Genomic DNA, 13449 nt, shown 5'->3' with positions numbered 1-13449 from the left:
AGAACACACACACACATATTATGTAAACAAAAACATTTATTTTATTGTTGATGTGATTAATCACGATTAAATTTTTTAAATAATATTAGAAACTTAAATGCAAATTCAAAAAATGTATTTTTTAAATTTGAAGTACTAAACGTAAATATGTATTAAAGATGTTTTAAAGATAAAGAGGTTTTAAAAACCAAAATAACTTTTTGCAATCAGTCAATAAATACATTAATTAAAATTGTCTTAATTTATTGTCAAATATATTATATACATTTATATAACATATATTTTTAACTAATTCAAAACTTTAAAAAATAATAATAACACTGCAGGGCTTTGTACATGATTTGAATGATGCTATATTTTGACTCACAAAATGTCAGACGCCAGTTTACAACCACTTATGATAAACTGACTTTGTTAACATTTATACCTTGCCAAGACACTTTAACTAAGTAGTGCATTTGACCATTCATGCGTAGAGTGTATTACCACGAGGCATGAGGGCTGATTACAGCATGCATGTACGTAGGAATGGAAAGCAGCCACCTGTCAGTCAGATGAAACTTGTTGCATTAATTTTCACGTTTCAAAATCAAACAGAATTACATTTGTCTTGGGCTAGAGTGCAATTACACAGCAATCACCCAGAATACACTCGCAACCATTCAGAGCACCATTAACAATAGCAAAGCACTGCTCTGTCAACCACCCACTGCACCCTACCACTGTCTTGGAGAGTTTAAGCACCACTCAAATTGTCTTCCCTGAAATATAAAGCATAGTTTAGATAGAACAGGAAATGATGGGATCAAGATATGTCGCTTGTCGCCGCTCAATATGTCGGAGGTCTAACCACAAGGCCGTGGCTCAGACAAAAGCCATTGTAAAATGCAGTCCTTAGTCAGCAGAGTCACAAATCCGAATTTAACCAGAAAATCTATCACAGAGGTCCAACAAATCACTTAAAAGGGAAGCGAACAGTCCATACATAGTGATCAAACCAGCCTGAAATGATTAGCTTTGGTCTATACGTCGAAATCTCTCACTAATCTAGCTGAACCTGAAGTTGCAATTACAGTCACAAATGAGGATTTAATGACGCACACGACGCACGATTCATAGCTGCATCTCATCAATGCCTCGGGCTCTGTATGTGCAGACAGCACACCTGCATCTAATGAGGCTTGTGAGAAATACTGAGATGGGAACTAGACAGTGAATCAGGGTTAGTCCTCTGAGACAGTCTCTGTTGTCTCAACACATACAAAGTGTTCCACTTTTTTGCCCTCGAATTGAAACTACAAGTTAAAAAAAGGCTGCCGTTATTGCACTCCCACGTATAAATGGATGACTTGATAAAACGTACAACGGAAGGCCATCAACTTTAATAATACAACAACTGATTCTGCTACTTCTTCACCTGCTGCTGCCAAATTATCTCTTGGGATAAAGAACAAAAAATGAACTGCCATTTTTAAAGAGAAGAAGTAGGTCTTATGTCAACATCAGAGGCTTTTAAAGAAAGAAATAGGTCTCATGTTAATAGCGGTGCTGTGGAAAACACAGTTTAAAGGGATGAGAATGTTTGTCATTCGAATGAACTATGCGTTATCCGCATTTAAAATCCTTTAATATGCTGCACACCAAAAACTGTCACACTGCTGGATTGCATGCTGCTTCGGAGGAAATAAAATAAAAAACAGAAACAATAGGTTTCATTTTCCACCTCACTGAAAGTTTGCGTGTATTCAGGTCATCCCTGAATATTGGAATGAATTAATTATGTTCGCACATAAATGAAAAGTTGCTAAAGATTAACTCACCCTCTAGTCCCCCAAAACGATTTCTTCATCAGAATAGATTTGGAGAACCGTAGCATTATATCACTTGCTCACCAATGGATCCTCTGAAGTGAATGGGTGCCGTGAGAATGAGTGTTTAAACAGCTTATAAAAACATCACAGTAATCCACTCCAGTCCATCAGTTAACGTCTGTATGATTGTAATAAACAAATCCATCATTACGATTTCAAAACATAGCTATCTTGCTTTCTTCTAGTGAAAAAAGTTGTCTTACCTGAATCGGGAGACAAATATGCACAAATCAAGCAGTTATGTTGGTGGATTTTCGTGTGAGAGGACATCAAGGAATTTTTTTACTGGAAGAAGCATCAATATGGATTATGGACTGATATTTTAGTCAAAAGCAATGTTAAATGAATTCAAATGTCTTGATGGATTTGTTTAATACAACGCAGATCACTTAAGTCATTAATTGATGGACTGGAGTGGTGTGGCTTATTGTGATGTTTTTAGCAGCTGTATGGACTCTAGAAAAAGGGCAGCACCCGTTCACTGCAAATTACTCATTGATGAATGCTCAGTGCTAAAATATGCTACATTTCTCCAAATATGAGAAACGTACCTACAAGTTGAATGGCTGTGGATGAACTATTTGTTTAACAGACTGTCTCTGATCCCATTTTATTATATCAACTATGAACTTCTGGCTCAACTAATCATGTGGGTTTAGGAGCAGACCCACTTGTCTGATTGAGCAATGCTTCACAGGTTAGTGGGGAAAAATACTTGTGTTAGAGCTCTGGCCAAAAGCACAATATAAAGAAAATGTTTTATTATTTCTCACGCTGTAATACTATTATAATGCAATGAATTATCCTTTAATTTATTTCATAGCAGAGTATACCAGGCTTGCGCAGTGCATTCATGTATTAAATTCCATCTGTGAGAAGCAGTTTTTTTATATTTCAGAAAGAAATGCACTCGCGCATCTGTCTTCACAAGGTACTCATTTAGGTGACAGCAAATGAATGACAGACTGAAGGAGTTCAATAACGGGAATGCCAAAGAAACTGACATTTAACAGAGGTCAGGGCCCCCCCACTACCACACCTGTCACATCGCTGACACACACCTGTATGTAAATAAGAGATGTTGACCTCGCTCAAAAAGAGACAGTGATTACTCTGTCAGCAACACAAAGGAGGAAAGCCCCTGCAAGTGAACCCTAACGACATGATGGCACTGTAATGATAGCTTCCAGTTTTGGAGGGCGGAGATGCATACAAATAGCAGTCCATGTAAGTCGAAATGCTTGACTTAAGATACTATCAAGCTTCCTCAAAACCAACATGAGAGGCCGCGATAACATCCAGCATCAGAAAGAAGGATTTGTAAGTTTTGCTTACAATGTTTCATTGCACAATATGAATCGCAAAATCAACTCGTCCATGGACATCAGATGCATGATGTAAAAACAAGGCATCTTCACATAATCATGTACATCAATTTGAATATTTGAATGTGACAAAAAAATTATATTTAATGTCCTTGACAAATAAATTAATACAAAAGTTATCTCCTCATACGCTTTTCCAGCAACCTGTCATTTATACAAATTTATGTAATCTAAATTTAATTATAATATAATTAGAAGGATCAGCAACAACACATTGGATTAAATGTGATATTAAAAAAACATTTTTTAGAAAGACTGAAATAGTATTTTCTTCTAAAACATACCCAGACAACTCAATATTTTTTATAAATTTGATCATTTTAGTTAATTGCATGGAAATTTAATTTAAATTTTTTTTTATAAAATGAGTAATGACAGAATTGTGAGGATGTAAAAAAACTTTTTTTTAGCACTTAATATATTACTGGGAAAAGCTAGTAGAATGCATTAATTAATAATCTACACTTTTATTTTAAGATGCAGAAAATGATTGTGCTTCTTTTTTTTAACTAAACAGGTTTATTTTAGACGGACACGTTTTTATCAATGTCAGATTCTGGACATGCATTCACGTGTACCCAACAAAGCAATCAAAAATCCATCGGAATCCGTCTAAAAAGCAGGAAGGAAGCATGCTAAAGCCCTTAGACCACAATAAGGGCCTACCTGCCAGGCTAGCTCATTTAAGAATCTTTTGGTTAAACCACAATAAGATGACCCTCCGATTAATCATTTGACAGGCTGATCAAATTCAGTAGGGACCAGGCCAGCTGCCCACATTCAAATGTTCCAGAAAGCCTCCAAAGACATTCATTATTCACTTTGACATAAGATGACAAACAACTGATGGAGCCGGCATGCTGATGAGGCGTCTGGCAGAAATCGTGTGACAAGTGCACAGGCAGAGAGATAAGGTAAATCACAGGCCAGGAGGAAGTGAGGCATTTAATTGCTCTAAAAAGACATGTCATCTCTGACTCGCCAGGCTTTATTGTGCTTGCCAGCCTGGATGATTGCGAGGTGCTCTTGTTTTGATATGTTAATTCCTCTCTGAAAACACTGTTTGTTGCGCACACAGTGGTGGGATTTTGTCATACGATGCATGCTTTATTTCCTGCGCAAAACTAATTGCTAAAACTGTTTCTTCAGCGCTGTGATGTACAGAGCAGAATTAACGTCAAGCACTGATTACACCATGAGAGGCCTGATAGATCTTGAGAGTATAATATTGTCAAAAATTACCAGCATTTTACAAGACTGATAGTTTTACTGTGAAATCAAAGCATACTCTCATTTTCTTTATAAAAAGCAAATTGCGTTACATATAAACAGTGGTGCGCTGTTGTTAAAACAAGATAAAAGCAAATAGTGCGAAACTGTAACCTTTTAATTTAATCATACTGCAATAGCCTCTAGATCATATCTGTAGGAGAGTATTTTCTCATTTGCTCAAGTAAAGACTAAAATAAACCATAACATGACAATTAGAAATTTTAATAGCTCACTGAATTGAAAACTGTTTTCAGCTTTCAGTTTTTAGGAAGCCATTCATGCAAGTGCTCAAAGGAACCTGACACATTTTTCATTTAAGAACTTCATTCCTTCATGTTTTTTTTAACTCATCATATCCTTTAATTATCCAATTGTGAAAAGCATAAATGCATTCGAAGATAAAAATGAGACAGATTGCATTCCGATCACTCAAACGATCACCACTAATTGTCAAAGACAGCTCACAGAAAATTGCACGGAAAAACGACTGTAAAAATGACTGTGAAATTACTTCAGCTAGTTGCCAGGAAAACTGTAAATTCACACTAAAACCTTATATGGTGTAGATTAAACACTCACATGTTTGGGAAACGGTGAGGCAAAAAAGAGAAGAGAGGAAAAAGCATGTGATGTAGGGTTACAGTTACCATCGTTATGATTTTCTCTGATCAGCAGAAATATAGTTATTTGTTTCTTTAGGATTGGTATGGCAGACCGTAGTTTAAGGCAACATGCAATTACCTAAGTCAGTTCATGCAATCTTATATCTAAATGAGTCATTCAAACGGTGGTTAAAAAGGCACAGTGGGAAACTGAGTTTAAAGCAGTAATGGCTCCCTACCAACAAGTATAACAATACTCAAATTGCTGAAATTGCTTGTTCAAGGCTTTGCTAAGGGAGACACTAATTAAATAAAACTCAAATTGAAAAACGAGAAAGCCCTTATCTTAAGCTTCAGAAACAGAAGGTCCCAGGTTTTCTAATTGAAATGAGTAATGCAGCCAATGCCAGGGTAGTTGCACATATAATTCGGCCTGGAAATGAAGAACCTTTTTGTTCGGAATTCTAAGTCAGTCAGTGCTTGTCAATTGATTACATCATCTACAAAAAGCTGACGCTCAATCTCCTTGCTATTTTCAAAGTCTCTTTTATCTTTGAGAGTGCAGTGCTAGATGGGCAAAAGAGTGCCTTTGTTTTTCCCAGCCGCACATGTCCTTTTCAATATTCGAAGGAAACTACGTGAGTTCTGCGCTGTAGCGCGCCAAACCTCATGATTCTCGATTTCTCTTTGAAATAAACTGTCTGTTTTACCGCTCTGCTTGACGTGAGGCCCAAATGAACATAGTCGATTTGTTCCCGCTGGTCTGTTTTTTGCTGAAAATGGACCGCACTGAATGGCATGTTTGGTCGGAAGCTGGGGCGGTAAATGCTGTCATTACTTTAAAACGTTTGATCGCCAAGGTCTTGAGGAATTGCACTCACTCATCTGCTCTTACCTTTTCCGTCGACTGTGACGTCCCGAAGAAAATGGGGATGAAAGCAAGCCAAATGATGCAGGTGGTGTACATGGTGAAGCCTATGGGCTTGGCCTCGTTGAAGGTCTCTGGCACCCCTCGCGTCTTAATGGCGTAAACTGTGCACGTCACCATCAGCAACATGCTGTATCCCAGGAGGCAGATGAGGGACAAGTCCGAAATGTCGCACTTTAGGACCCCGCGTGCCATCTCGGGATCTGCCGTGCGTTGGTCCTCGTAGTCAATGAGAGCTTGGGAAGGGTCCACTGCGAACCAGATGCACACCCCTAGGAGCTGAACGGAAATCAAGCTGAAGGTGATTACCAACTGCGACGCCGGACTGATAAAGCGTGGCGCGCTCACTGTCATTTTCCCCTGCTCGAAAATCCGATAAATCCGATTGGTTTTGGTGAGCAGCGCCGCATAGCTGATGCTCATTCCGAGCCCCAGGAAAATTCTCCTGAGCGAACAGATCCCCACGTCTGGGGTCGAGATCATCAGGAAGGTGGTGGCGTAACACAAAAAGATTCCTGTAAGCAGGACGTAACTGAGCTCACGTCCGGATGCTTTGACGATCGGAGTGTCGTTGTAGCGAATGAAGGTGACCACAACAAAAAGAGTGGCTATGATGCCGAGAATAGCGATGAGGACCGGTATGACTGCCCAGGGCGAGCTCCACTCCAGCTTTACAATCGGAATGGGCTGGCAGCCTGTGTGATTTTTGTTAGGTCTTAAATCAAAGCGGCACATCTTGCAGGTGTAAAGGTCGTACTGATACTGGTAACCATCGCAGCGCTCGCAGTGCCAGCAGCAGGAAATGCCCTTAACGATCTTCTTGCGCCACCCGGGTTTGCAGGGCTGACTGCAAATGGAAGTCGGCACCTGCTTCCCTCCACCTGGCCACTGCAACGCCCGCATCTGAATCGCAAAAAACAAACAGTATTTACCATTTATCTCGACTAAGGACGAAACAATGTTTAACATCTCAAATGAGTGTTTTCGTTTCCTCATCCGTTGACTCATTAAATGAATTCTCTGGGATCTCAAAGGAGCAATTTTAAGCAGTTTTCCTCAAGGCTATACTTCAGTCCTTTCTCATAAGCAATGTCTGCGTCAAGTTCACCAAAAAGTGAAAACTCTGTCAGTGTTTGCTCACTCTCACATCGCTTCAAACCCATATGCTGCTTGTTTTTCTGCAGAACACATTTTTTGGGGGGAAATTATTGCGCAGCTTGTTATAAAATGACAAAAAAAAGTGATTAGAAGCGGTAAAGCTCCTAAAAAGCAAAAACAAAAAATTGGTCCATTTAACTTACATGATATAATTTAAAGCCTTTTTGCTTAAGCAAAAGATAATTATTCAAGCCTGAAGTGTATTATTTATCATATCAATAATGCTAAGGCTAACTGGTTTTCACTTGTTCACAGTGTGACATGCCATTTTTAAATTCTGGACACTACCTTTAGATGATATAAACATTAATTTTGTTCTGTCACACAAAAGCAATTCAGAAGTTTAATCTTTTCGCACATTTCAACTGTCAAAATGGACAATTCACACGCATTTTCATAGAGCATTTTCTGCCCTTTTTGGAGCCTGAATGCTATAATCACTGTTGTCGTATGGCAATAACTGATAAAGATTGTTTAACAAAGCCTACATTTGTATTGGACAAAAATAATAAATACAGGATTGGAGGGTGAATAAACAAGACAAGAATTTAACATATACTTACATTCAGGTAAAGTTGGTCAGTCCAGTGGCCTATGGTCTTGTATTCAGCTGTTTTGTTCTTTATCTGGTACTGGTAGATATCGTAACGGCCTGGGGCATCTCCATTCTCATTGAACTGCACCGGACTGCCTGCAATGCCTGAAGATGTGAGCAGAGAAATCTGATTAAAGGATGCAAAAATTGTTACACCATATAGCTTCACAGTAATGAGCAACCGCTCATGTACAGACATATCCAGGTCAGCGTCCAAAATCTGTGAACGAAATTCACCTGAGATTGATGGTGAGGTGGAAACTGCAATATGTTAAGCTGGACTAAATGTGCTACCAGTCAGTTTAATAGACATTTTGTGAAATATATTGCTTTAGTGGTTAAGTAATGCTATATCTATGCTATAATAAATAACAATGCGTGTTTCAAAACCACATGTTTCTAATATAACAATAAGCATCCAGTACCTAAAAGAGGAAAAAAAGATCCTCATTTAAACCATTTGAAATTGAAAAAAACTGCATTACCACTGCTTAGTATAAAATGCATGGGCATATTTATTTTGGTCCGTATAAACAAGTCGAAATTCTCTTTGCTGATATCTAAGCTCAAGTACATTGAGTGCAATTTCTATTTTGCGAGAGCAATAGCTTATGGAAGGAGGCAGGCGAGGTGGACAGGATAACAATGGTGCTGCATCCCATGATGCATTTTAGATTAGGTGCCTTATTCTGTGGAAAACCCTGCTGTCTCGGGCTTTAAAGTTTTGGTTAAGCTATCTGTATTCCAAGCACCTGACCGTGTCCAACTTAATTCCCTGGACCCTGTGCAGCCGAGTCTACCGAACAATAGCACAAGAAATTATTTTTTCACTACTTGTGTTTGGGTTATAACTATTTTGAGGCACAATCCACATGAAATTCCCACTGAAATCTAAGGGTGATTATCAGCAATGGTGGATTTCTGTTGATGAATATCCATTCTTCTTTGTGCAGGCTTGGAAGCTGCGAGAGGCTTATTTCAAACTCTGATGAGTCAACCGCTCTGGATTAGGGAATTAAGATTTTTTACAGCCATGCTTGGTGGCGGTGCAGCTCACCATATAATGCAGACAGATGTAAAGGATTATGAGAATTTCATAAGGACAAAATATTCATCAAAACAAGAGGGTGCATATGAAGTGATTGAGATTCCCAAAGTAAGCACTCGGTTACTGACTCACTCAGGCATATGACCTTACCATATGAATTTATTATCTGCGGTGCTTAAAATTGAGCCAAAATACTAAATGTCAGCGCACAACTTGTCCCACACATTTGTGTTATGGACATGACTGATGGCTCAAATCTTGCAGGTTATTAAGAAGCGGCATACTAACTTGTTTTTAACCATAAAATAANTAAGTCTTTTTAAAAAGCATTAAAAATGCCTTAGCCACCCTCGCAAACACCCAAGCAGTTGTATGCGCTAAACTACCCACGAGACACAACCACACTGCAAACTCTGTTGTGGTGGTGACATTTTAAAATAACTCACAGAAACCAGTGTTATGACTTCCTGGTTTATTATTCACTATAGGCTTCTGACTCTATCAGGAAGATGCCACTAAACAGCGAACTGTCCCCAGACGTATATCCTTATTAGAGCCGTGAGTGTACTCCACAGCATCAAAGGGTTGAGAGTTTTCTTCTGAGGTTCATTTGATGAGACATTGTGCAGCACTTCAAACAATGGGATCAGGGAGAAACACAGGTAGACTTCCACCTCCAGAGACAGAGCTTACTACTCAGCCAAGAGATTGTTCTCCAACCATAATATTCAGTGGAGAAGACACACGGTCACTGCCAGCATCTCAATGAGTCTTTGTCCTAAGGATTACTGAAAATCATACAGATAGCACCATAGCATAATGATAAACAGAAGGATAGCTGAATGATAGACAGACAGCTACAAAGCTAGATAAATAGAACAATAAAGAGAAGGATAGGATGCTAGCTAGATAGATCTAGCATTCTAAAAAGCCAACTGACTTGACTTGAGATAGATAGATAGAACAATCTAATTACAGATTACTTTTTAAAGTAACTAACACCTTTATATTTTCTATATTAAACCAATATATGTAGTCAGATTTAATATTCTAAAATAAAAATCTTTAGAGAATACTTCATTACATTGTAACCAAGACTGTTTAAATGTAAGGTTGCAAAAAAAAACTCTTCAAACTATTTTCAGTAGAACTTTAAGACCCATTTGGGGCAGTAATTTATGTTGTTAAAAAAGACAACGTTGAGGAAACATGCAATTTGAGCTTTAGAAGCAATGACAGCAGTTTAAAGGCCTCACAGTCTGTAAACCTACGAGAAGAAACCACTCTGGACGAGAGTGAAGGCTACATGGACAGAAAAGTGATGGGCCGCTTTATTCAATCTCAGGCTTTTCAAGTCTCTAACTAGCCTCACTCAGAGTCACATGAAAAAGGGAGGAAGGGGTTATGTGTGAAAAATAGCACTGAAAACATGCGAAGCGGAGTTCCTAGACAGTTCTGAAACAGCTTTGGCTGCATACAGCAGGTATCAAAATCTCACAAAACAGTCTCTCTCATCGGGCGCGTGGTTATATAGCAGTAAATTGCTGCCAGACACTGGATCTCAGCTCATCTGCTGTGAACGTGTGCCATGGCCACTTCTGAACTGGCAGGAGAAGTGTTGCAAACTGACTGCGTTCTGAACACAATTATAATTATCAACATATCTGTCATTAACAGGAATAAGATGACACTGAGTAATACAAAAGCTGTTGTTTTGCTCTAAACAGGGTTAGAGTTAGAAAACTGTATAAAAAGCAGGATCCACACTCACAAACGTACTGTTTTTTTGTTTTGTTTTTTTATTGTACAGAATGCCCAAATGGATCATCAGGATCACCAAACGTTTCAGTTTATAAGTGAGTGCGGGTCCTGCTTTTTTTCATTTGAAGTATATATGCAAAACATTTTGAAAAATCCCTGAAGGGTCATGTATGACACTGAAGACTAGAGTAATGATGTTGAAAATTCAACTTGCCCTCTATTTATGAACAGATAAATGCAGCCTTAGTAAACATCTTTCAAAAATATTCACCGTATGCTCTTCATTTTTAAAAAGAAAAAGCAATATTTGCCACCAGATTTCAGTATGCTTAAAATATAAGCTTAGTTATGCTAATCATATACATTAACAACCCTAATGCATGTTTTAATGCATTGCACTGTGTTGCTACAATAAACAATTATGAAGAACCACCAAGTTTATGAGCTTTTATAACATTCAAGAATTTAAATAGATGTATATCCCTGTACTACCACTCAGAATGTGCTGCACTGTCTATTACTTACATAAAAGAAATAAATACATAAAGTGTGCAGTGATTCAGTCAAACATTCTTAAACGCTCTCTATATATAGAAGAGTTTATTTGCAAAAACATATAATAAAAAACAGATTTTTATTGTGATTTCTCAATAATCTCAATCAAACTAATGCTAGGTTATTTTGATTAGATTAAAAACAGCCTGTCTTCCAACAAAAAACGACCCCATAGGTCGTTTGTGAAAGTACCTTATATGACCTATATTTACATTTTTAAGTTAAGCGCCCTCTAGCAGGCATAATAACAGTGACGTATGACTGTCACTGCCAATCAAAAATCGTGTTTTGTTTAAATGCAGGGGTGGACTGTTTTAATTACCGATCTCACTGTATTTCAAACTTTTACTGGGTGAAATTCGTATGAATAACAACAACTAAGGCTACCCATTACAAATATCCTGCAAATTATAAATATTAGCGCATTTACGTTTTGAACATGTGCACCCTTGGGTTTCAAAACACAGGACTTAAATACACAAGGTAAATCACTAAATTAACAAGACACGGCTGAAGACAATAATACAATTAACACGAAGGGAAGGTAGGGCACAGAGAGCACATGGCACGTGACAAAAACAATAACACTGTCCAGAGACGTGGCATATACGTTTTAATGGGTCATATTTTAGGGATTTGTGCAAACAACCCATACAGACATATTGGTTGGAGGACATGTTGGTTAAAAACTAACAAAGAAATACGGCTACTTAATCTGTTTTTTTAAATAAACTCGTCATATATGAAGAATAAGCAACAATAGGTAATGAAGCTAAAGTAATAGACAAACAATACCTTACTTAGAATAAATGTGACCAGCACAGAACTGCTGGTACCGATTACCAGCTCAGTTCGATCACTGAGTATAATTCATTAAAACACCAGTTCTTAACTGTTTCCCCGAAGGACTCCTCAATCAAGTGTTTATGTTCTGAACTAGCATTCAACTCCCGCAGTAATTGTCAGGCACTTCATTAATTCAATTAGATGTGCACGTTTCCCCGAAAAAAAAAAGCAAAAAAAAACCAAAACGTCATGGCCTATTCCTAAGCAGACACTATTGACACAGTTAAGCTCAGTAGAGAACCATTCAATCAAACGCACTAATGATTGAGGGGCACTTGGTCAGAGAACCATGTGACAGATCGATTTGCATAACAGTTGACCCAGTTGAGGCAACAAAAAAAAAGTTTACGACCCTGAAAGTCATATTCTATTAACCGGTTACACTTCAGAACTGCGGGCCACATCATCATGGTCCTCAGAGTAAATGTGAATACTCAGTAAATTAATTAGTCATACAGCCATTGATAGCCCAAGAAGAACATGTCCAAAGGGTGTTGTGAGCCCACTGCAAACCGCTTTAATTAACACATACATGGCTCAGGAGGAACCTTGGCTTGGGTACACTAAGCACATATCAAAATACTTTTCTGGGGAGCAGCCTGACGTTCCTCAGGGCTTCTGTTGTTTCTCACAACTCTAATCCATTCCAGCAGCTAATCTTCGTAAAACCATTTGTTGACAATTTACGGCCAGGGTGGGGCTTTAGTAAAAGGGTTTTGGACAACTTTCAAAAAAATGTATCCTATGAGAGAGCCTTTTTAAAATTGTTATGTTGCAATAAAGAAACTTAAATTCACAGTCACAGGGCTAATTATGCAAACATCCCTTTTCTTAAGCACCCATAAACAGATGCTTGCTCAGTGCTACTACTGTAGGCCTGTCAAAGGACAAACAGAAGAGCGCTAATGCAGAAGGTGAACTGCTTACCTGCTATCTTGACGTTGCGGATGTACTTTAGTAGGAGGGTTCCGTCAACTGGGTCCATTTTGGAACAGAGTCCCACTTTGCCAGGGCAGAGTTCTTTGTGCATGTTGTGGAGGGCGTGCGCCATCGCATATACTGCATCAATCACGAACATCACCTTTCCTTCTTGCTCGTAGGACGAGTCTTTTCCGATCCTCTCTTGATCTGACACACGAAAGAAAAAGTTTGCATAAACATCGACTGAATTGTCATTAGATTTTGACTGAATCGTCACGCTCACACCAGGAGAGCACTGGAAGAGACTGATGTTGCACATCTTGACGCTTTCTACAGCGAATGCGACCAAGTTCCTTGCCACTTCAGTATCTTCACTGATAACGAACCAATCGGTTGCCAGCTCGAGGCAACACTTTGGGAGACTTTTAAATGTAATAAAATAAGAAATGAAATAAAACACATAAAATAATACCTTACTTGACCTTACTTGGGGCTTGTTCAAAATAA

General features: G+C 38.4%; 1 protein-coding gene across 1 annotated transcript in view; it reads right to left on the bottom strand.

The window, feature by feature from the left end:
• Positions 1 to 13449, bottom strand: part of LOC122342837 (metabotropic glutamate receptor 4-like) — a 36221-nt gene that overhangs the window by 3707 nt on the left and 19065 nt on the right. Inside the window, exons 3-5 of the mRNA XM_043236976.1 lie at positions 12949 to 13149; positions 7780 to 7916; positions 6026 to 6961 (exon numbers count right to left, since the gene is read on the bottom strand). Coding sequence (XP_043092911.1) covers positions 6026 to 6961; positions 7780 to 7916; positions 12949 to 13149 — 1274 coding nt within the window. The remainder of the gene's footprint in view (positions 1 to 6025; positions 6962 to 7779; positions 7917 to 12948; positions 13150 to 13449) is intronic.

Source organism: Puntigrus tetrazona, chromosome 4 (assembly GCF_018831695.1).
Source record: "Puntigrus tetrazona isolate hp1 chromosome 4, ASM1883169v1, whole genome shotgun sequence".
Lineage (NCBI taxonomy): Eukaryota > Metazoa > Chordata > Actinopteri > Cypriniformes > Cyprinidae > Puntigrus > Puntigrus tetrazona.
The sequence above is the reverse complement of the archived record's forward strand: the minus strand, read 5'-3'. Positions and strand labels throughout refer to the sequence as shown.